At 41.1% G+C, this 22,182-nt stretch overlaps 1 protein-coding gene across 2 annotated transcripts in view; it reads left to right on the forward strand.

Moving 5' to 3' along the window:
* Positions 1-22,182, forward strand: part of RPS6KA2 (ribosomal protein S6 kinase A2) — a 177,820-nt gene that overhangs the window by 130,006 nt on the left and 25,632 nt on the right. For both annotated transcript variants that reach the window (XM_054196928.1, XM_054196929.1), the window contains exons 11-14: positions 2,038-2,102; positions 10,934-11,036; positions 15,773-15,903; positions 17,648-17,773. In XM_054196928.1, coding sequence (XP_054052903.1) covers positions 2,038-2,102; positions 10,934-11,036; positions 15,773-15,903; positions 17,648-17,773 — 425 coding nt within the window. The remainder of the gene's footprint in view (positions 1-2,037; positions 2,103-10,933; positions 11,037-15,772; positions 15,904-17,647; positions 17,774-22,182) is intronic.

A 22,182-nucleotide genomic window follows, 5' to 3' on the forward strand; every position in this document is an offset into this window, starting at 1 on the left:
TAGGGTAAGCATCTGTGATACTTCACCCGGATTGTCTCCCAGTCTACACCTGCTCTAAGGTCAAGTAAGGGGTTTCCTGAACCTCTTGTGGTTTGTCGATTAACTAATCTTCAACAGATTTCTCTTCAACATACTTTTCTGGCCTCCCCCTGAACCCATATAAATATGGGTTAAAATATGGTTAAAATATAAATATTTTGCATCCACATCTTCTTTTCCAAGGAATTCTATATCACACAACTATCTGTTGCTTGAGGAAACATCTCCAGGTTGTTCTGAACATGATTCCTGCTAGCATCATTTAATGACCTGTCATAAATGCCCTCTGTCATCTGTTTCCAGGTTGAAAAGTCCTGGCCTACTCAGTCATTCCATACCATTCCTTGTTGCCCTTCTTGGATTTTTCCTGCCTTTAATAAGTATATCCCTTTATAGATGAGGGTGTCAGCTACGTTCCATGCTCAAGTTACAGGTGTACAACAGACTTACACAGTGACAGTGCAATGATGGTCTCCCTTTTGTCCTCTTTTCTCTTTCTGAGATTTGATTTTATCTTGTGTTTGCCTAGAACTGTCTGTCCATCGTAACCCAAAGAGCTCACTCCTTAGTGGGGTCGATCACCTCTGAGCACATCATTTTGTATGATGGGCTAGGATTGTTTATCCTCTTTTACATCACTTACGTTTGTCTATACTGTAAGATTACCAGGATGGGGAAGTAATAAGAAAAACGTTCCTCTTGTGTTATTATCCAGCAGGCCTGGCAGACAATCCTGCATGTTATTTTCACAGTGTTTGTTTTTCGTATCCATTCATCAGTGAATGTTAAGCAGGCTGTAGGAAGCCGTTCCTGATCAGTGCATTTTGGCAAACATCGGTAATGTCTTGTACACAAGGAGAGCAGATGTCACGTTTTACAAAAGCTTGAGCTGACAAGACCTTTCTAAAGCTGCTTGTAATGTTGATTTTCAGAAAGTACAGATACTGCATATAAAAAACTGAGTCCTCCTAGGTGCTAAGTGCCTTTTGCAAGGTGCTTATGAATCCCAGGTCCTTTGGGGAATCAAGATTGCTCAGCATCCTTGTAAAGATGCACTGTGTACCTTTCAGGAACAGATTCCAAAATTGCAATGCAAAGCCTTTGCTTCCAGATCTTATTTCTCCTACTGGAAAATGAAAGGTGCTATTAATAAAGTCAAATCAATCCCAAAAATGGTATGCTAAATCATCTCCGACAGTTGTTTAATTATTGCAGAGCACCTGTTGGTTTTTGCGGTGGCACTGAAGCAAATAAGTTGAGCTAAATGAATAAAAAAGACAATCTTCAGTGAAGATATAAGGCAAAAGTAATGACGGAATTAGATTCATTACCAGATCTCAGAAGAGTTTCCCTAAATTTCCTATAGTAATGTAACAAAAATTTAACAGTGGAGGAAACGTACCACTGAAAGTGATGATGTTGGTATCCAAGCAAATTTGAAGACAGTATTCAAAAAAGGGGAACCTAAAACCCTGACTTAGCTCAGATCATTTGGAGCCGTTTGGTACTTTGAGTCTAAATTCATTTGTAGTGCAGCTTTCCCTGCCCGTGGGGAATGGGTAATTAGCCAAGATTTGAAAGTCAGTGTGGACAGAAGAGCTGCCACTGGTGGCAGGGAGCATCAGTAGCCTTGCCATAGTATCAAGACATCCTGGGGCGTCTCCTGGCCTTGCCGGTGCGTGCGCTTTGCTCTGGCTGAAATCCCGCGTCTCGTCTGAAGCCTGAAGAGAGCAGTTATTCAGCCTTGGCACCAGCCTCTATTTGAGAAAAGTAAAAAAAAAACCATCAGATTTTCATTAATGAGGTGCCCTTGTCTGTATTTATGGTAGTTTATAGTGTTACGTCAGTTCTGCTGTTCTGGGTTTCTTGACTAGAAGAAATGTTTACATGGTGACTCCAACTTTGTCAGAAGAAAACGGGGAGGAAGGCTGGAGAAGAGATGTCGTGCAGCACTCTTCTAAGCATGACTTCATTTTGATTCTTTCATTCTCTTGTCAGGTGCGGGATTCGATGGAGTGGAAGAAATTAAACGTCACCCTTTCTTTGTTACTATTGACTGGAACGTAAGTGGAGCAGCATTTTATTTATTTTTTAAATTAGTTTTTCTTAGGTAAATTTTTGAAGACAAACTGGCATGCTTAGAAAAAAGATGAAGTGAACCCTAACATAGAGAACCCAGGAGCTAGAGCCTTTTAAGTGGGTGCCTGTGTCTCTTGCATACGTATTTGGTAGTGATAGGTTTACAGTTGGACTCAATGATCTTGAAGGTCTTTTCCAACTTAAATGATTCTATGATTCTATATATACATTTCTTCACATACCCATAAATGAAAGAAATATAAAGCTGCTTTTAGCATTGCCAGTTTTCTCTAACCCCTTGTCTTTCTTTTGTCTGATGGTCTGGCTTATCATGGTACTACCTGAGGCTATTTGCAGGGTTCTGCAGAATAATTTCCACATTCAGCTCTAATAAACATGATGCATTGATTGTGAGAGCTGGACTGGAGTGAAAATGAGCAGCTTTAAATTAAATGAAAGAATTCCTGTAATATTTCATTTGCAAAAGAAAATAGAACCAAAGGACTGGGATTTAAAGAGATGCTCCAGTGGGAAGTGGTCTGATGCTCCAGCTCCCTCCATCTTTTTACTTTTATGTTCCGTATTGAAATACTTGACCCTTCTCACTGGGTCGGGCAAGCTGGACTAGATGCTGGTTTTATTCTTTCCAATATCAGGGACCTCTGTGAACCCTTTTCACTCTTGGAATTATTCAGAGCAGCTCCAGGTCTGCTGTTACACAAACCTGTTGCCAGGAGCTCCCAGGAGCTCCCAAAACCTCCGGGCTCACCCTTTTCCCAAACACAGTATGGTGCTACTGGGACTGGCTGGGTGTTGGTAGAGCTGGTACAGCAGGCTGTACAGCAGGTTATGCTACTTTATGCTGGGGGAATCATAAATCTTCCAACAGGATAGCTTTGTTGACCCCTTCTTGTCAGTTTTGGACTAAGTGACCATAGGACAAGATCTGGCCCTTCCACTATATTGCAGTGGGGGATACAGAAAAGCACATCACAGATGGATTTTCAGAAGAGTGATTTTAAATCCCTGAGTATACAAGTGAAGCGGACAGAACAGGAAACAGCAACTCCTCATACAAGTTGTTGATGTTTTGTTGAGGTGAGTCATTAATTTAACATCAGCACTCAAAATTGGAACAGCAAACATTTGATCAAATCTAACATGGTTCAAATAACACATGTCAGACATGATTCACAGAATGGTAAACAAGGATTTATTTTATTGCTATCAGCTACAGCTCATAAAGCTGGTGGTAGAGATTAGCTAACTATTCAATTTAGACTTGCAACAGGTTAAACCTTCTTTCATACTCAGCGTCATATTTGTTCAACTCAACTTATTTTTAGACAAACCTGGAGGCAAACACATTTTGTTCTTGACTGAGACATCTACCAGTGCATCGGAGCTCCTGATTGCCACATCCTCTAGAATTTTCTAGTTTAATTTTATCTGACCCATGTTATGGTATTGTTCTGTCTCTTTAATATTTGATCTGAATTGATCACACTGATGCAGTTCTCGCTATAAATTCTGGTAAAACAGCATGAATGTATGTGACAGAGACATTCTCAAACCACTGCTCAGGGCTTTACAGTAAAGTTAATTCCTCTGCAAAAGCACATTTTGTGATGCCCAGGTGGCCTTTGAAGGGCCCACAGAATCATTTATCTTGGAAAAATTCATCAGTCTAATTCAAATTGCATGTTAAAGAGTTGTCATGACTCATAAGCATGTTAAGAGATGATCACTGAAAGTGGAGTTTGAAATTTTCCTTCATGGTCCTCACAACTTTTAGTCCCATTACGTATATTTTGGAGTCTAGATTCTCTTACCTCTTCTGCTTCTTACTAATCATGAGATTCTATATAAAGACTTTACATTTATGAAAACATTAAGTGAAAAGAAAAAATAGAGAGACCTGAAGAGTTCGGTTCTTTATTATTATTATTTTCTGTATTCCCGTGTTATCTCTGCAGTCCTCAGCTTTGCAATCAAAATACAGGTCAAGTGCGTACATCTTAACGTAATAAGGAGCACTGGAGCAGTGAGAGGGTTTCTCCGTCTTCTGTGTTTGCTAGTGGAGCAGCTCAGTAACTCATCACAGAGAAATGAGGCTCTGCATCTTGGAAAAGTTTTCAGCAAAGTCAGTTCTGGACTATCAGACTCCTCAAGACCACCTTCTCGATTGGTGATTGTTTCAAGCTCAGTTTTTTAGGGAACAATTTCATGCCTGTCTGAGGAAATTGTACATTGTCTGAAAAAGTTCTTATGGATGGGTTAGGTAAATGTCTACCATGAAGAGGCTAGGTATGCTTGAACATGACTTGGAGCTAGAGGGGCATGTGGATTTAATTGCCCTTTGATGTCTTATCTAGCCCTCTAACTTTGCTGTAAAATATAGCTGTAAAGATCCATTTTAATCCAACGTAATTAGTGCTTATTGCACTCTCTTGGAGACAGACAGATCATTATTACACAGGTCAGCTATCATCTTTGCAATATATTTGCTCATTTAATCCTAATTTTACTATCACTCGCGGAGATCTTGGGAGGCTTATCTAGTTACAGCAGCAATATCGTACGCGTTTCATAGTGGTGTGAGCCAGCCTGGCCCTGAGCTGAAGCCAGGGACTTGCCTTACGGTGATGGTGATCCAACCAACTGCTGACATGTTCTCCGTGGACAGAAACAGAGCGGGGTCAGAGAACAGAAATGGATCAGGCACAGATGTTTAGTGCTGATCTCTATACAGTTGCAGGAGAAGAGTCCCCGATGCCCTCATTTTGTTCTCCCATCACGTACGTATACAGAATCACTCACATCAATTTGCAGGCAGTCAGCAAACAACGTTGTTGAGGCAGGGCATGAATGTTGATTTATTTTATACCTTGGTAATATAAAGACCGCAGAGAGCAGGAGGCAAGCTCTTTTGGAGAGCTTCTATACTACCTTGGCAGGTATGATAGACAGGCGTGCTGCGACTGACTGCACAGAAACTTTCAGCGACTGTAGTAAAATGATCCTCCATCAAGAGCCGCCTTATCACAAAGGGTCAGAATGGTTTAGTGTCTTCTAGAAACCCAGTAAGAAACAGGTCTTTTTTTAAGCAAGATTTTTCCTACAAGTGTGATGTGATAACCGGGAACAACCACTAAGTTGCTTCACGTAATTTTAAAAAGAGATTCAAAAAGAGCTGCTTCCTTCCAAGTTGTGTGTGAAGTGTAGATATCGCAGTGATGAGGTCATTAGAATTGCAGACAGAAATGTATAAATGGGACCTTCATTTCAGAGTACTGTCAGAGCTGTTCCCTTGGGTTTTGGGTTGGGGCTTGGTTACTGTGTTGCTCAAGTGTTTACCTGTTGGAGCAGTCATTTCCCACTCGTTTCCCAACCCTCACTGTCTTCAATCGAACGCAACCAGACATATTGTCGGGTTTGGATGAAGGCAGCAAACCCAGTGGAAACAACATACGCAGTGTAAAAAATCCCCCTGTTACGATGCTGCAGATGGTCCTACCAAGCCCAGCAAGTGCTGATGACCACTGCACGCAGAGACAATAGGTGCAATCCTGGAAAACACGAGCGTGGCCAGAGAGCAACCGTCCTCCTCCTGTCCTTTCCCAGATGCCATTCCTGTGTTCCAGGGTGCCATTCTTCAGCACAAATCTCCAGCCACCCAAAGTTTAACTTCTGGTGTGCGAGTAGCACTAAATGAACTGTGGACAATTTGACACGGAGTTTTTATGCCCAAACTTAAATTGTGGCGTGAGCTCATCTCTGTAACAGTCTTGTTTTGCAGCTGTTGTCACCTGGTAACAAAACCCTAAATTCCCACTTCCCAGGGTAAAGAACAGAGGAAGGTTTCTGCAAATATCAGTCTTGCTGCTCTAAGGCATTTAGTAGGCCCTGTGATGCAAATTCAGTGGATCCTTTGTTAAATGAATGGACTGTCATTCATGATCAAGGCTGGGATTCACAGGAAGGAGAATAGATGTCCAGCTCCTTCTGAGTTTTACCTGCTTACTACCCTTGCAACCCCTTTTCTCCTTAAGACAAGCAGACCCGAACCGAGTTGACGTCAGATAATTCCAGTCATTGGCTCTGAGAAGGCACAGTCTTGTTCCTGATTTTCTTATTACTGTTTCTTCTTTCCAGGTCACGCACAAAGGATTTCTGGCTTTTCATTGAAAATGAAAAATGAAATCCATTTTTGCAGACTGCAGTCGGAGGAGTGGGCTATAAACAGTAGTTTTTGTTTAGATGACAGGCTAAATTGGAACTAGAGCAAATGACATGCTAGAAAATGAACTGTCAAATACAGCTGAGGGAAACAGTGGGAAGCAAGTGGACTCAAGTTCTATTTCCTTCAATATTAATCAGAGATCAAACAAAACTGAAAACATGAATTATTTAATTGCGGGTTTTACCAACAGCAAAAATTGATCCCAAGGTCTGATTTCTGCTAGCTTCTCTATCATTTGCAGGCAATAACATTGAGTCATTAATCTAGGAGAGGACAAGCGTTTTAGAAGGCGCTTCATCCTTTTGTCTGCTTATTGGATTTTCCACGGCAGGTGCATGTATCAAGGGAGTTTATTCTCACACTACAAGCGCGTCACTGTGGAGGGTAGCATCTTTCTATTTCTAGGAGGTGTCTAAGGAATAATTCAATTCTTCATCAAAGAAACTCAGTTGAGGAAATGACTAAATAGTTTTTAATTAAATTAAACCTTTTTCTTTTTCTTGATATTTGCCAGGCACACGTACAGGGCATTTATGTCTCTGGGTTTTTTTAGGAGTGTGTTTTTTTTAAAGATGATGAAAAATTAGCTGCTTATAAGTAACAAGAGACAGACGCATGTCACAGCATTTTGTTACTACTCTCCGTGGTGCATTACTTGACTCTCAGCTGAGGAGGTGTTCAGATGAAGCTCATATTAGGGGTCTGGCAACGTACATTCTTATAGGGAAAATTAGTTCTTTGAAAAAAGGTTTTTGCCCCGAATGAGAAAGGAAGTTGATAGAACCTCGTAGTTTCTCAAACTGAAGGTACTGATTATCAAAATCTCAGAAGGATGTGAGGGGTTGATAAGTAGACAGAAGCATGGATACGTATCCAGGTGTGATTATCTAAATCAGTGCTTTCACACCTTGAAGTTTATCCCCCTCATTCTATGGATTATGCATTCCCTCCACACAGCCTCCGGATCTGACAGCTGTGCATGATGCGCAGTGATTCCTGATACCTGGCAGTCACATTTTACTGTGATAAGTCAATGCTGTGGCCAGTTTTAAAAAATGGGTGTGGGATGTGGGGGGGTTATTCTTTACTGGAAATTACATTCTCAATAAAACATTAATGGCTAAGGAATACAGTTCTCCTTTACAGATGTGGAAGTAATGTGGAAGAAACGACTAGATGTGTCACTTCAGGGCATGCTCTAGGGGCAGAGATTGTAGGTTGTTTGGTTGGACTCGATGATCTCAAAGGTCCTTTCCAACCATGAAGATTCTATGATTCTATGAAAAAAAAATCTTCAACTTCTTATACCCATGCAAAATAACACGTAACACCCAACCTGAAGTTTAAATGCTCCAGTTAGCATTAACATATCCAAAGTCTTTTTGAATGCCTAATAAGATGCCCCAAAATAATAATTTGGATATGAAAACTGGGATTTAAATTGGGACAACTGGGACACTGTTCCCATTAAAATAGGTGGTGTAACTCCCAGTGACTTCTGCATACAGAGCCAGGATCCCCATGGCTTGGGAAGAAGATAACTGTCTAAATTTTACCATAAGTTATGTGACAGCATAATAGAAATAGTCAAAGACAAGATTTGAAACTTAACTTGCTATGCCATTTGCCACTCTGGTTGGCTTCTGTTGGAAGAGATCAAGGTGATCTGTCAGCCTAAAATAATTTTGGGACCGCAGTAAGAGATAATAGGTTAATACATTTCACCTAAAATGAGAAATATTCTTGGAAAATCCAGAAGGATCTCAAATGCTCCAAGAGATTTGTTCTCTGTGTGTATAGAAAACAACGGCTGTGATTCTTACTGTTTTCTTAGATCAGTTTGTGTCACGTTGTGTTTTGCAGTCTACAGGATGCGGGTTTTCAAAGGAAGAAGCGTTCTGCCTGCAGCAAGCCTTCATTTTTAACTGTGTTGTGCTGCCCTGTGGTTTAGTGTGCTTCAGTGAATTGGCTTTGGTTGTAGTGGCTCACTCAGAGAACTGGAGCCCGTGCGGGATGGGGAAGCCAAGAGATGACACCGCTCTGCTTGTTCTTGTTCCTCAAAGATTTAATTTAGTTACCCGATTCAAGAGCCTGGGGGAAAAAAAAAGTTTTAGGCAGTTTACCTTTTGCTGTTCCTAGTTGTCTAGTCAGAAACACCAGAAATAATTTTTATCACAAGTGGAAAAGGAAATGGAAAAGGGAGTTATCCGTGTTGTGCTCAGAGGAGGTGCCTTTCACTCGCACAAGCAACTTCTTTGTTTCCATCCCCTCCCAGCAAGCGAATTTGTGATTACACATCTTTAGGTGGCGTGTGACTCACGATGAATCTTAAATCCCTCCCTAGTAGTGGAGGATGTGGGTTAGGGATTCAAAATACAAATGTAGCTCCAACAGCACTTAAGAAACTACAGATGGGGGGAGGAATTAAGAGGCCAGGGAGAATATGGTTACGATAATCAAAAGAGAGTGCCGTTCCCAAATGATGTACGACTCTAAAACGTGTTCCAGTTTTTGGACCTCACAGGATGAGGGGTGCATTTAATTCAAGGAGGAAGCGTGTGTGTGCGACCATAGTGCTTTCTGCAGTAGAAGGACTGCAGTTGTGAATTAAGACAAATAAAGGGAAGCTGGAAGTAAATAGCTTTCCCAAGGTGAAATCCTAGCGACAGAAAAACCTTCAGTAGGTGCTCAGTTCTCTTTTAAAGTTCTGTGCAGAGAGAAAAAGCTATATGTTAATTACTAGGTTGATACTTTTCAGTTGATGAGTGACACTTCCTGTCTAAGAGTGCAATTTTGCTTTTAATTATTTGGAAGACTGGCTTTCCATTGTGGCTCACAGCAATTATTCATCTCTTTTTTCTCTCAGAAGATACGTAGCAGTTTTACGCAAGCAGGAACTTTTTATGGTGAAATGGCCATTAATTATTGCAGAGTCATTTCCAGTCTCACCATTCCACTTTTCCAGGGAATCATAATTCAACCACAAACATATGCTTTATGCTAATGCTAATACTACGCTACAGAATGTCCTGCCTCAAGAACCTTTATTTATCTATGCAAAATCAAGTTCAAATTATATTGATGTGTATATATCTTAGGTTTGACCACATGCTTTGTATTCCAGAAGTTAATTCACCGCAAAACCCACAGTTAAAAAGAATCTTCCTGCATGCAAAGAGTTGGACAAGCATGTATTAATCTCCGTTAAATATTTTGAAAAATCAGCTCATTATGAAGTTGTTTTAAGAGCTAACCTGAAAATATATGTTACAAACAGTCATAAAGTTGAACTCTCCAGCTCCTATTATGACTTGAAAGTTTGGATGAAACGTTATACTTATGCTCAGACATGGTAATTATTGGGCACTGTCTGTGGCAACTAATTCGGACCTTTGAAACCTGAGAACAAATGCATTGCTGGAAAGGGAATGCAGTCTAGGGACTGAAACGTGGGGCAGGGAGTCAAACTGGAGCGCTGTTCCTCATGCTGCCATCAGCACGATGTTCGGGTTTGGCCATTTCAAGCAGAGATGATGCAGAGATCACTGAAATCAATAGGACTCTTTCCATTAACCTCTGTAGGCTTTGGATCAGATCCAGACATGCAGCGCCTCAGTTTGTTCATACCCCAGAGTGCGTGTGTCTGTGTGTGTGTATTTATGAATGCTTGCAAAGGAGCACAGAGTAGCAACGTCTTAAAGATCACTAAGCGCGATTAAAGAGGCCACAAAACCTCTGGTAATAACGGCAGTGTATGAGCATGCATTTATGATGACTCTTACTTATGTGATCACTTATGTGATCCCCTACGTGTCCCCTCCCTCGCCAGCAAAAGCTCACACACCTGGCCGTGCTTACTTGTGATATACCTTCCTCTCTTCCTTATGTTTCTTCTTAGTTTTGCTCCTCTGCTCAAGCCACGTGTAGGCCTTCAGCATGATTCCCCACCCATCTGCAGTGCTTTCTTCCTAATATCTTTTGATGGGAATTTCATCTAATCCTCAGCTGTGAGCCTGTTCTCTTTTACCAGATATGCCAAAAGAACAAGTCTTTTGTTTAGGTTGTAAGCACCAGGCAGCCAGGCCTGTTGCTCAGCTCAGTCTGGCAGGGTGTCAAACATATTGCTAGTTCTTGACAAATAATAAATGCTAAACCAGACACCGCTTCCTAGTGGTTCTTTGTGCTGATTGCCATTGCTGCGCTGCCGAAGTCACCCATGCAGTTTCCTGGTGTTACCATCGCACCTCCCAGTCCTGCTCTTCAGACCAGTGACTTTCCAGATGCCCCAGCTGGAATATTGTGCCAGTCTATGAGCTAACTTTTTACCAGAAGCATTTGTGTTTATATTATGGATCCCAGTAACTAAAAAGTGCAGGGACCATCCAGGGCACAGCTTTTAAGCCGACCAGTCAAGCAGGAGCCTGAGCTACGGATACATCATCCTCTTCTGTCGGTCCTGCAAGGATGGCACAGAGCTGAGAGAGGACACCCTAAACAAAGCAGGGGAGCCTATCTGCAGATGCTGAAGGTGTACAGATTGTTGTTGATTGTGATCTCTTCTTCTCCTTGTAGAAACTATACAGGAAAGAAATCAAGCCGCCCTTCAAGCCCGCAGTGGGACGGCCAGAAGACACCTTTCATTTTGATCCAGAGTTCACATCTCGGACCCCCACAGGTTAGTAAGGGGTAATGCATCTTTTTAGTGAGTAAGTTCATTCTTCCTTCCCTTCTCCCTTCCAACGGGGTCTAAAAGTCTGATGACCTGTGGCTGTACTGGGTTTTGCAATATCCAGCAGGAAGCAGATTGTTTTGCATTTCCAAGCAAAGCTCATAGCATTTCACCAACTTCACATTAATTTGACTTCAGGAAGGACAGATTTCACGTTTTTAATAGGAAAAATAACTATTGATTTGCTATTTTATTACTCTTATCATTGCTTACATTAGCTGAATTTAACTATTTTAAATTACCTTGGCTTCAAAGAACTTCACATGTCTGCAAGTTAGTATTTAATTATATATCCCATAGACGTTTTCTTTAATTATGAAATCCCGTAGACTATGGACTGTTGGAGGTTAATATGTGGTTAACAGTAATGGAGAATCATCAAGTTCTTAGGTCAGTGGAGTTACACCAACAGGAAATTTGGCCCACAATATTTAGAAAATCCTTGCAGTGAGAATGTTGTTCCTACAATTTCTCTTTCCTAATAGGAATATCACACTTTATGCAGTGTCTGTATGAAGGTGATTATTGCACAAAGCACCATCTTTCCACTCCTTTAGTGGAAAGCAAGAATATCGGTAACCTCGGGGTGGTAATCCCAGTTATAATGTTGCCTCTTGCTAGACACGGATAAAGTACATTACATTTCTGCCTGTGATATTCCTATGTAAAGAAGTACCTATTTATACATTCTAAAATGTAAAATTTAATTAGCTGCTGTTTTTAAAACTCCTGGAAGATGGTAAGCACTGTAAATATCACATAGTATTGCTGTAATAACCAAGTATAAGGTCTCTAACCTCAACCCTCAAATTGCCCCAAAACTATTGCAGTGAGAGCAAAAGATCTGAGCTTTCATTATGAAAACACCTGCATTATAGCACACAAGTCAGAGCTGAGATTTCCTGTAGTTTTTGTTCAGGCTCATCATGACCTTCAGCCTTTTTCTTAAAACTAGCCGAAACTTCTATTCAAAGCTTTGCTCAAACCTCCTCTCATGGGGTATGAAATGGTGGTGTCTATTCAAAGTCTTTTATCAGTCTTGGTTCCTAGTTTTTTTGGCAAGGACGTGCTGACTTTCACAAGCTATAAAAAATGTTGCACTCTGATTATTTGGGTCTAACTGAAGTGTCCACCTGTCTCCAGTATAGATTAGTGATGTTCTGATATTCCTGTCCCACACCATTGAAACAAATGATCTTTGGATACCAGACATTTCACACCTTTGATTTTAGTTTTAAGTTAGATTCCAGAGGAATCCGTTTCTCTGAAGTATTGGAGACTGCAAGTTAGTCTGATCTTAAGAGAAGTGCAGGCTGGTGCTGCCCTGGAAAGTCTCAGAGAAGCATTGTGATTTTGGATTGCTTTGGAAGTCCATGCTTCATTGGTTGTACTGGCATGAAAATCCTTGTACTTCATGCATGTGCAGGGTTATATTCTACACTTTACATGTTACTGCTGTTGCCTAATTCAATTTGATATCTCATGCAAGACACTGACTCAGTAGGTTTGTCTTAGGGTGATGGCTGGGGTGGGGAGATGGCCTGTCTCAGTTCTGCTTCATGCTCTTATGGAAAGTGGCCTGAGAATCAAACCCTGACCTTTCAAAATAGCTGTAATTGAAAGTGTGAATCCCTTTACACTTCCAGGGTGATAGAAAAGCCCTCGCAGACTCCAGCATATCTTGCAGCCCCTGACTGTTGACTGGTTAGGTCAACCAGATGGGGAGAGCATCACAAGAGTGTTTAATACCCACCCATATTTTTGGTGGAATCAAACAAGAACTTTTTTTATTTTGAGTTTTTTTCTGTGATGACACAGGCTCTATACAAACTTACCCTGTTACTGAGAACGTACCCAGCCAGAAAGCACTGTAATAAATAATTCCTCTTTCGTGATGATGATGCAGTTGTATTTTAATGAAGCTGTCAGGAAGACATTACCAAGGAGGGGGCACAGATACATGCAGTCCTTCTGCACTCTGTCTTTATGAATGAGTTCTCCTGCCTGGAAACAGGTTTATGTCAAAGTTTTGGATCCAGTAATTTGCTGTCTCTCAGACAGTTTCTTTAGCCTGAAGGTTGAAACGTCTTTCTGTGGATTCCTAACCTCAGCTCTGAGTGTGCCAAAGATGTGGTTTCTGACATGGACAGTTCATCTCTGTGGGTATAGTTTCACATCACTTTTTCTCTGGGATTTGTCTGAGTGAGAGTTGCTTTTTCTGGACACTTGTTTCCTAAGTCCACCCCTCTGGACCCACATCTCATTTGTGCTGACTCAGCTCCTCACAGGGAGCAGGAGACTGAAGGAATCCAGGTTATAAATGGCGATATGAACAAGGATCAAACCAAGATCATTCTGGTGATCCAACTTAGATTTCAGTCCACAAACGGTTGTGCTGTTGTATGCGATGGAGCAGCCTGCTGTGACCAGCAGGGATGTCTTAGGCTGGCTTTACTGCTGAGACAAAATTTGTAAAATTGCGCCTCAAGTATCTAAATTTCCTCCTCTGCAAACAAAATAACAATGTTTGCTAACCCCAGTGAAGCATACTGAAGTAAATTACTGAAGATTTATGAAGCCTGTGAAAATCCTGTAAAGTTAGATGCTCTAGTGGGACAAAGCATTATGACTTTCACAGGGAGAAAGACAACCATTATACAGGATTGGTGTTTGCAAGTGGGTCTAATTCAGACATATCAAATGATTTTGGATTTATCAAGACTAGGAAAATTATTTAGGTTTCATAGCTACCGGTTAATTAACATGATTTGAACATAATTTTGCACTTAACACATATGTTTTAACATTTAATTCATATGATGGGCATATCAGTTGTTGGTGATGAATGTTTAATATGGAACACCAAATAATCAGCAGTTCTTCTACAGTGCTTGATAAAGAGATTGGCAGTGAATTATAAAGGAACAGTTATTTTTAAATAGAGATGACCTAGCACTTTCGTTTTAGAGCCAGATCACAGCTTTTCTGAAGTTCAGGAGCGTTCGGATTTGAATTATTGTCATTCCTTTTATAAAACAAACATCCTTTCCTCTTAATTAATCCCTCTCGGAAAATCACTGTTGTATATATGCCATTGGAAGAAGTATGATGCAAGAGGTCTAGTGTGATTCATCCATGTATTTGCAAGGAGAGTGCCCACCAATACACTGAGATAAACAAGTAGCCCACGTCATTTTACCAAACGACAAGGTTCTCCACGTACTTTGCAGTGAGGTCTGACTTGCTGTTCTTATTTCTGATTCCTTGTAAAGCTGAGGTGGCTTTGTAATGAGATATAGAATTAGCTGTAGCCTCAGTTTTGTTTATTTCCGAGCAGATAATTTGTTTTTACCATATTCTGGCTTCAGATCCTCTGTTCGTTTGACCGGTAGATTCATACAGGGAATGTTGACAAAAGGAAATGCTTACATTCTCACGTATTTTCAGGACCTCAGGCAATACTCAATCTTCCACGCCATTGTCCTACACACTAATGGGTGCTGCTGATGGTCTAGGCAGGTGAGTCAGATATAAGGTCCAGTAGGGATGTATTTTCTTTAGTGAAACTGGATGTTTACAGATTCCTACAAGGAGATAGCTTTCTAAAGGAAGTTTAGCTTTGTAACCTTGCCATGGTAAATCACATGTTGCACTGGAGGAAATGTGAAGGGGAGAGGGAAAAAAATGAAACCCAACAAAAGAACAAATAAAAGGTAAGCAAATTTTAGTACTATAGGTTTTATAATACCCAGCCAGCTACCCAGCTACTAAGGAATGGTTTGCAATGCAACTCTTTCTTGCTTATGAAAATACCTGGGACAAAACATATACTGGGGAGAAAGATCTCTTTAAAGCTTTTCAGAATCTTAAGAGAAGCACAACTCTTGTCTTCTCAGTTTGGCAGGCTGTTTCTCTCACTGAGCAGTGCCGTAGGTACCAGGAACTGCTCTCCAGTTATTACATTCCAAATGCAGAATAAGTGACAGCTCTTTGGTCTCCAGCCATTCCTCGCCTGGATTTGCCATGCCAGGGAAAGGAGTGGGGAGAAAAAGTCCATGAAATTTAGTACAACACTCCTAGTCATTTTGCTCACCTGAGGACAAGTCAACCAGCATCGTTGCTGGAGTAAGTCCCAGCTCCTAAAGCTGCGCCAGAAAGATCCTTATGAGGCCACAGACCATCACTACTGGAGCATCACACTTTTACACTTGCTTCAGGTCCTGTCTTCTCTACATTCTCCTGACCCACACAACATACCACAATACCCAGAAATCACTTTAACCTTTGTAATTTCTGTAGTCAAGGTGTGCCACGAAGGACAGATCTAGCAGCTTACAACTTTTTTCCACTCCCTGGAGAACCTGTACTAAGCCAAAGGGGTGCCCTGCCTGGAGCCATGTATCCTTCTCCTAGCCTCAAAGAATGAACACGCACTGTGAAAAAAAACCCTCTGTATCTAAGAGGAGAGATCCTTGCAATCAATAAATACCCCTACACTGTTCAGGTCTAGAGGAACAGGATGGAGAAGGCACACCAAAGCCTTGGTATGGAGGTGGATTATATTCACATGCGTCTGCCAGTTTAGCAGGATCTGCTGTTGACTGTGTCTTTTGCAGGTGCCGTGCTATTACTTTCTGATCTTTTGTGCAGCTCATGAGGATATTTTCTTCCTTCTCCTACAGATTCCCCAGGTGTCCCTCCAAGTGCCAATGCTCATCATCTTTTCAGAGGGTTCAGCTTCGTTGCCTCTAACTTGGTGCAGGAGCCTGCACAGCAGGATGTGCACAAAATCACCGTCCATCCAATTGTGCAGGTACTGATGCTGATGTTGCACTTCATGCTTGATGGGCAGCTACATATGCGCATAGTGTATTTAAACTGCCTCAGCGTTCTCACTGGTACTTCACAGCTACCCAGTGTAAGTAGGAGGTGTTTACATGCAGCATGTGGGAGGTGGAAAAAGAGAATTTTTTCCCAAAGCTTCTATCTTTAAATTCACGTTCCCCACAGCCTTTACAAAGGAAATAGGAATTGCACCTTATCAGAACCGTAATGAAAGTACTTCTCAACACCTGAAACGCTATTCCTGCTGCGCATACAGGGCAGGTAATGAAGCGTTGTTTTTTCAGTGAATGCATGTCCTTCTCAACAGTTTTGTCTTGGATTATATGACACAGTCAGTGTTGGCAAAGGGGCTTAGTGAACTGCTGCTCTAGGCTCCCACAGACACAGAGACCAAGCTCCTGTGCGTAAGAGGCCATTCCTGTGTTCCTGTTGCCATCGCACGAGAGCCTGGGTGTACTCATATAACCCACAGCGGCTCGACGGGGGAAGGACACTTGCCAGACGCTTGGTTCTTTGCTGCCATTCCCCTACAACGCGCTGTCCAGTTATTGTAATTTAAACCAGAAATCAAGTGCTACAGATGGCTCGATACATCAGAGGGACAGTGAATTGGGAAGGAGAACTGGGCTGCTCAAAAATGCAGCAAATTTTCCCACAAGGAAAAAGTTCCTCTCTTACCTACAGCAAGAGGTATACATGCCCCAAGGGGAGAGCCCCTGCCTGTGGTTTTCATAGTTTTCCATAGTTTTCATCCCTATTTTAATAATTTACAGCAGAATATGTCATATTTTAAAGATTCTTTTGTGCAACAGCAGGTGAAATGTTACTCCAGCAATTATGTACCAGTAATTTTATATATATTCCTGTGGTTTGCTTTGTAAAAATGTATTGAATGTAACACGTGCGTGTCTTACCATTTAGACAGTTCTGTGTAGACTTTGCTAGCAAGGATATGTTTTCTAGACAGAGGATCCTAGAGGATTTTGAGAGTTGCTGGTCATTTCTTGAGTCCTGGGATGGAATTTGCAGCAAGGCCTCAGATTTGGGTTTCACCATCTAACCAATCTGCCCGCCCAAATGTTTTCCAAAGGGCATATTTATTAAATAAATAAAATTGGAAAATTTTAAGTTATTTTTCTGCTATTTTCAGTAGTAATGAATTTTCTTAGGTTAGGTTGGTTTAAAATGGTAACTTTTCTCTCACACAGAAATCATAGTTAAATGTATTCTGACCAAGACCTCCAGTGGTGTGGAGGCACACCCCATATGTGGGGTATCTGTTTTGAAGCCTGTGAAGCTGTTAGTGATTTATAAGTTATCTGGGCCCTCAGTAATTAGAAATAAGTGTGTATTGTCAAGTTATGCGGGTTTGTCAAGGGATTTGTGCCCGCAGTTTCCCGTGAATCTCTAATAGGAGGTGATTGTCTGCATTCCCTACATAGTTTAGAAAATCGCTGCTTTTTTTCCATTACTTCTGCATGGAAAACTCTGTCCTACAGACTGATAAAAGGTAAAAAGGGAGAGGACACACGTCTTTAAGCAAAGAGCTTCAGATTTTTTTAACTGAACTTCAAAATACCGCTAAGGACAAGAGAGTTATGTGAAGGAGATGAGATCAAGAGCTTCCTTTATTAAGATGAGGCCTTGCTTCTTTTGTCCTTGCTTTTTACACACCCTGTCCTGATTACCTTGTCTTTTGTCTTTTCCTATAGCAGTTACATGGGAACAACATTCACTTTACAGATGGATACGAGGTCAAGGAGGACATAGGAATTGGCTCCTATTCAGTGTGCAAGAGATGTGTTCATAAAGCCACAGAAACAGAGTTTGCGGTGAAGGTAAGAAAGCATTCTGGTAGGCACCAGAAATGTGGTTGAGACTGCTCTGCCAGCCTGGGCAGCAGCGCGGTCAGTGGGTATTTCGTTGACTTATTTCTTGTTAGTGGGTGTTGCTTGTTCTTTCTTTCTTTCTTTCAGATGACAGGTTTCATGATAAGCCTTATATTATTTCTCACACCTTAAGTTCATCAAGTAAAATTCCCGAATGGAAAAAAAACTTTACAGTCTTGCATGAAAATCCTGCTAATCATTTCAGCCATGCTCCTTGCAAACAGGATAAGATTTTTAACAGATTCTCCATTGAATCATCATAAATAAACAAAATAACGTATAAAATACTTATGAAGTTGAAATTGCATTTTATTCTTCTTTCTCAAGTTATTTAATCATGACTTTTTTTATTGTAGACAGATTTGTCAGTGAAAACCACGATTGCCTTCAAAAACTCAGATTTCCTTTTGTCTCCTTGACGTTCAATACCAACATGCTACACAAAGCAGCAAAAGGCAATCTTCAGCAGAGATATGAAATATTAATTCAGTGGAATTTAGTTGGATATTAAAGATAAGTTGGTGAACTTCAGACTTGGTCAAGCAGCACTGTGTAAAACAAAGTCACTGCAGACGCAGAGGCCAGGAAGCTGCTAGGATGTAGGTATGAGGAAACCTTTTTTTTGACAGGGGAGAACTTCAGTAGAACTGCTTCAATAGAACTGCTCGTGCTTAGAGGACTAAGTCCTCTAATGAATGAACAGTATGCAGTATGCAGCTATTACAGAGGGCACAAAAGACCAGAGTATGTGGCAAGTGGTGAGGTTATGTCTCAGAGAAAGAGTTCCAAACAGTTTTCTTTAAGAAAAAGGCATAGCAATTAAAAAACTCATATATTAGAAAGGTATTTCGTATTTTTTTCCTTGTACCAAAAAAAGACAAGATTGGATTAAATGAGGAATTAACATAATGAATTTGAAAAGACATGGACAGTTAAGGCAGATCCTTTCATTCTGTATGATCTCAGGGGAACAGATTACTTAAGTGAGCATAAGAAAAAAAAGTAGCTCCTTGAAATCAGTACGTAAAGAAAGGTATTTACCAAACTAGCAGTAAATGAGGGATTCTAGCCAACTGCCACTCTACTTTTCTTACTTAAAAATTTTAGAAAAGCTTTGTAAACTTATCTTATAAATGAGACTGTATCTTTGCTATTAAATAAGATTATGAGAGCTTAAAGAAGTGATCCAAGCTGCAGTCCGTGAGATAAATGAGCTGCAGGTAGTCAATAGAATAATATTAAACCTTTCTCTCATTCTTATTTTCCATTACAAGACTGATGGTAATGCAGTGTCCATGGAAGTCCATGAAAGTTTTGGTGTCTGCCTGTGGTGACCACAGAAATCTGGAAACCACTAATAACTGACAATTTGTTGATGTCACTGTTCAAATAGATGTTGATTTTTCTAGGCTACACCATAATTAGGAGTATGGACCTACCAGCAGGTCCGTGGGCTTACACATGAACATACTAGGATTTTCATTTCTAATGAATGGAAAAATTAGATTTTTCCAGTGTCCAGGTCATTTGTCAACAGATGGCATTATGTGATAGTAGGTATGGGTTCTGTGTAATTAAATTACATCCGTGATGAACAAAGTGTGTGTTAAATTAAAGTAATAACTTTCATATTTTATTTATATCAAGTATTGCTGACAGTTTTATCAGTATAATACAGCCAGCCTGAAACCAAAATAGAAAGACTTTGGTCCTCAAAGATATCTGAGTGCCTGAATCCAAGAGGGTCCAGCACCTACTCAGCAGCTGGGGGTTTGGAGTTCCTCAGAGGATCCAGAGCAAAATCAACACCTGGAGGCACTCAAAACTCCAGTAGAGTTTAACACTTTGATTATGAGGTTTCTGCTCTTTCCCATTTTTATTAATCATAGAATCACAGGGTAAACGGTAGGCGTTGGAAGGGACCTCTGGAAATCATCTAGTCCAACCCCCCTGCCAGAGCAGGGTCACCTAGAGCAGGTTGCACAGGAACGTGTCCACCACCTCTCTGGGCAGCCTGTTCCAGTGCTCTGCCACCCGCAAAGTAAAGAAGTTCCTCCTCATGTTTAGGTGGAACTTCCTATGTTCAAGTTTGTGCCCATTACCTCTTGTCCTGTCACTGAGCACGACTGAAAAGAGCCTGACCCCATCCTCCGATACCCATCCTTTAAGTATTTATAAGCATCAATAAGATCCCCTCTCAGTCTTCTCTTCTCTAGACTGAAAAGGCCCAAGTCCCTCAACTTTTCCTCATAAGAGAGACGTTCTAGTCCCCTAATCATCTTTGTAGCCCTTTACTGCACCCTCTCCAGCAGCTCCCTGTCCTTCTTGAACCGGGGAGCCCAGAACTGGACACAGTACTCCAGATGCAGCCTCACCAAGGCAGAGTAGAGGGGGAGGATGACCTCCCCCGACCTGCTGGCCACACTCTTCTTGATGCACCCCAGGATGCCATTGGCCTTTTTGGCCACAAGGGCACATTGCTGACTCATGGTCATCCTGTTGTCCACCAGGACTCCCAGGTCTCTTTCAGCTGAGCTGCTCTCCAGCAGCTTTCCTCTCTTTAGTCCTTTCTTCCTCCGTTTCTTATGACTTTTTTCTTGTCATGCCAATATGTCTTGATTTTGACTACCAGTTTAGGCAATGCACACAGCATCTCAGTTTCTGACACAGTGTGAGTCAAATGCGTAACGCAGATTTGGGGTTGGAGATGGTTGGTGGGTTTCTGTTTGTACTGTCTTTCCAGCACATTGAGTGCTGCCTCTTTGATTATTATTCCTACCAATATATTAATTTTACTTTCCTTTCAATTTTATTTTTATTTCATATTAAGATTATATCATTTTGTTATCAAAGTAGCTCGCTTTCATAAAGATCGCACAATGCCACCCATTTCAAGTAATTAGATAGCATAGGAGTTGCAACTGATATTATCATAATTATATATCAGTCCCTTTTGACATGCATCCTTTAACTCTCTTTATAAAAATCACTGTAATTAGACTCTTTTGATTTCTTTCAGTAAGTATAATTTTCCCAGTGCTCCCTAGTACATAACATTCAGAGGAAAAAAGGTCTGCAGTGACAGTTTGTATGATAGGCAGCAACCCCATTTGCCTGGCACCACCTCATTAAAAGCTCCCTCTTTAAGATGAACTGCCGACGCGTCAGAGAGCATCATCCCGGTCTCCCCAGGGGAAGCTGGTGATAGGGGGGGAGGTAAGGAAATGACGTGGTGGCATCACCGCGGGAAGACACACATCATGTCACTGGGTAAATAATCCCTCCGTGGAGACTGCCACTCACCAGGCCTTATTTACTATCGCTGTGTAGTGCCATAGTGAGACAGCAGAGCACCCAGCCAGAGTAACTTGAGTCAGAGCTACAGCTGGAAAATTCACTCAGAAAAACAAAACCTTTCCTAGCCCAGAAGCAGAATGTATTTGTTAAAATGCAAAACATTTCATCCCTTTTCCTTTTGCTGGCCATCTGCAACTAATTGGGGGCCATCGTATAGAGATAATTAGATGTCTAGCAGTGCAAAGAAGTTCTTTGCTGGTGTTGGAAAAGCATTTGAACAGATCTGGGATTTAACTTGCTTCAGATTTTAGTGAGATTGGGCATGTCGCTTGCTGAGCTGCTTTTGGAAGTCCCCCTAGACACCTCTTTGCACCTTTAGGCACATAACTGCTTTTGTAAATCCCATCACTGAACCTGCAGAAGAAGAGAATTTTCTTGCAACCTCTTCCCTCTTCTTCCATGTCATCTGTAAAAATGAAATGCTAATAATAAACTCTAAATCTATTTTAGATATGCCCTCAGGCTCCTAAATGCAATATTTAAGAATTCAAACTTACATCTCCACTTCTGAGAGCATTTCAATACTATGCAACAGAAAACCTTGTAGACAGCCAGATTTCCCTCAAAGTGAGTCTACCCTGAAACTAGTAGCCACCTACCTGGGTCAGTGCAGGTAGATGTTGGTTTAGCAAATCTTTGTATCATATTCTACTGCATGTACATACTCTTAGGCTTTTTTCCATCTCATTCCCAAGTGAAAAAAATTATAAAGTTATGAAATACAAGTAAGTATATTGTTTCTTTCTTCTGAATGCTCGATAAGACTCTGGCATAAAGAAGGGATCTGGGTAAAAAAGTGTTTCTCTTCTGACGGGCCTTTAAGGTGTTTCAGGTTCTTCTGCTAGAATATTGATCGTCCTGACTACGGCATAGTGATTTTTAATAGCAAAGGGAACTGGCGTTGTTGATCACAATTACAAGCTTCACGTGGGTACAAATGTAACAGTGAGGTCAGAAGCAAAGGAAAATCAGATCAAACTATTGTGGTTACATCAGTGTGT

Source organism: Rissa tridactyla, chromosome 3 (assembly GCF_028500815.1).
Source record: "Rissa tridactyla isolate bRisTri1 chromosome 3, bRisTri1.patW.cur.20221130, whole genome shotgun sequence".
Taxonomy (NCBI): domain Eukaryota; kingdom Metazoa; phylum Chordata; class Aves; order Charadriiformes; family Laridae; genus Rissa; species Rissa tridactyla.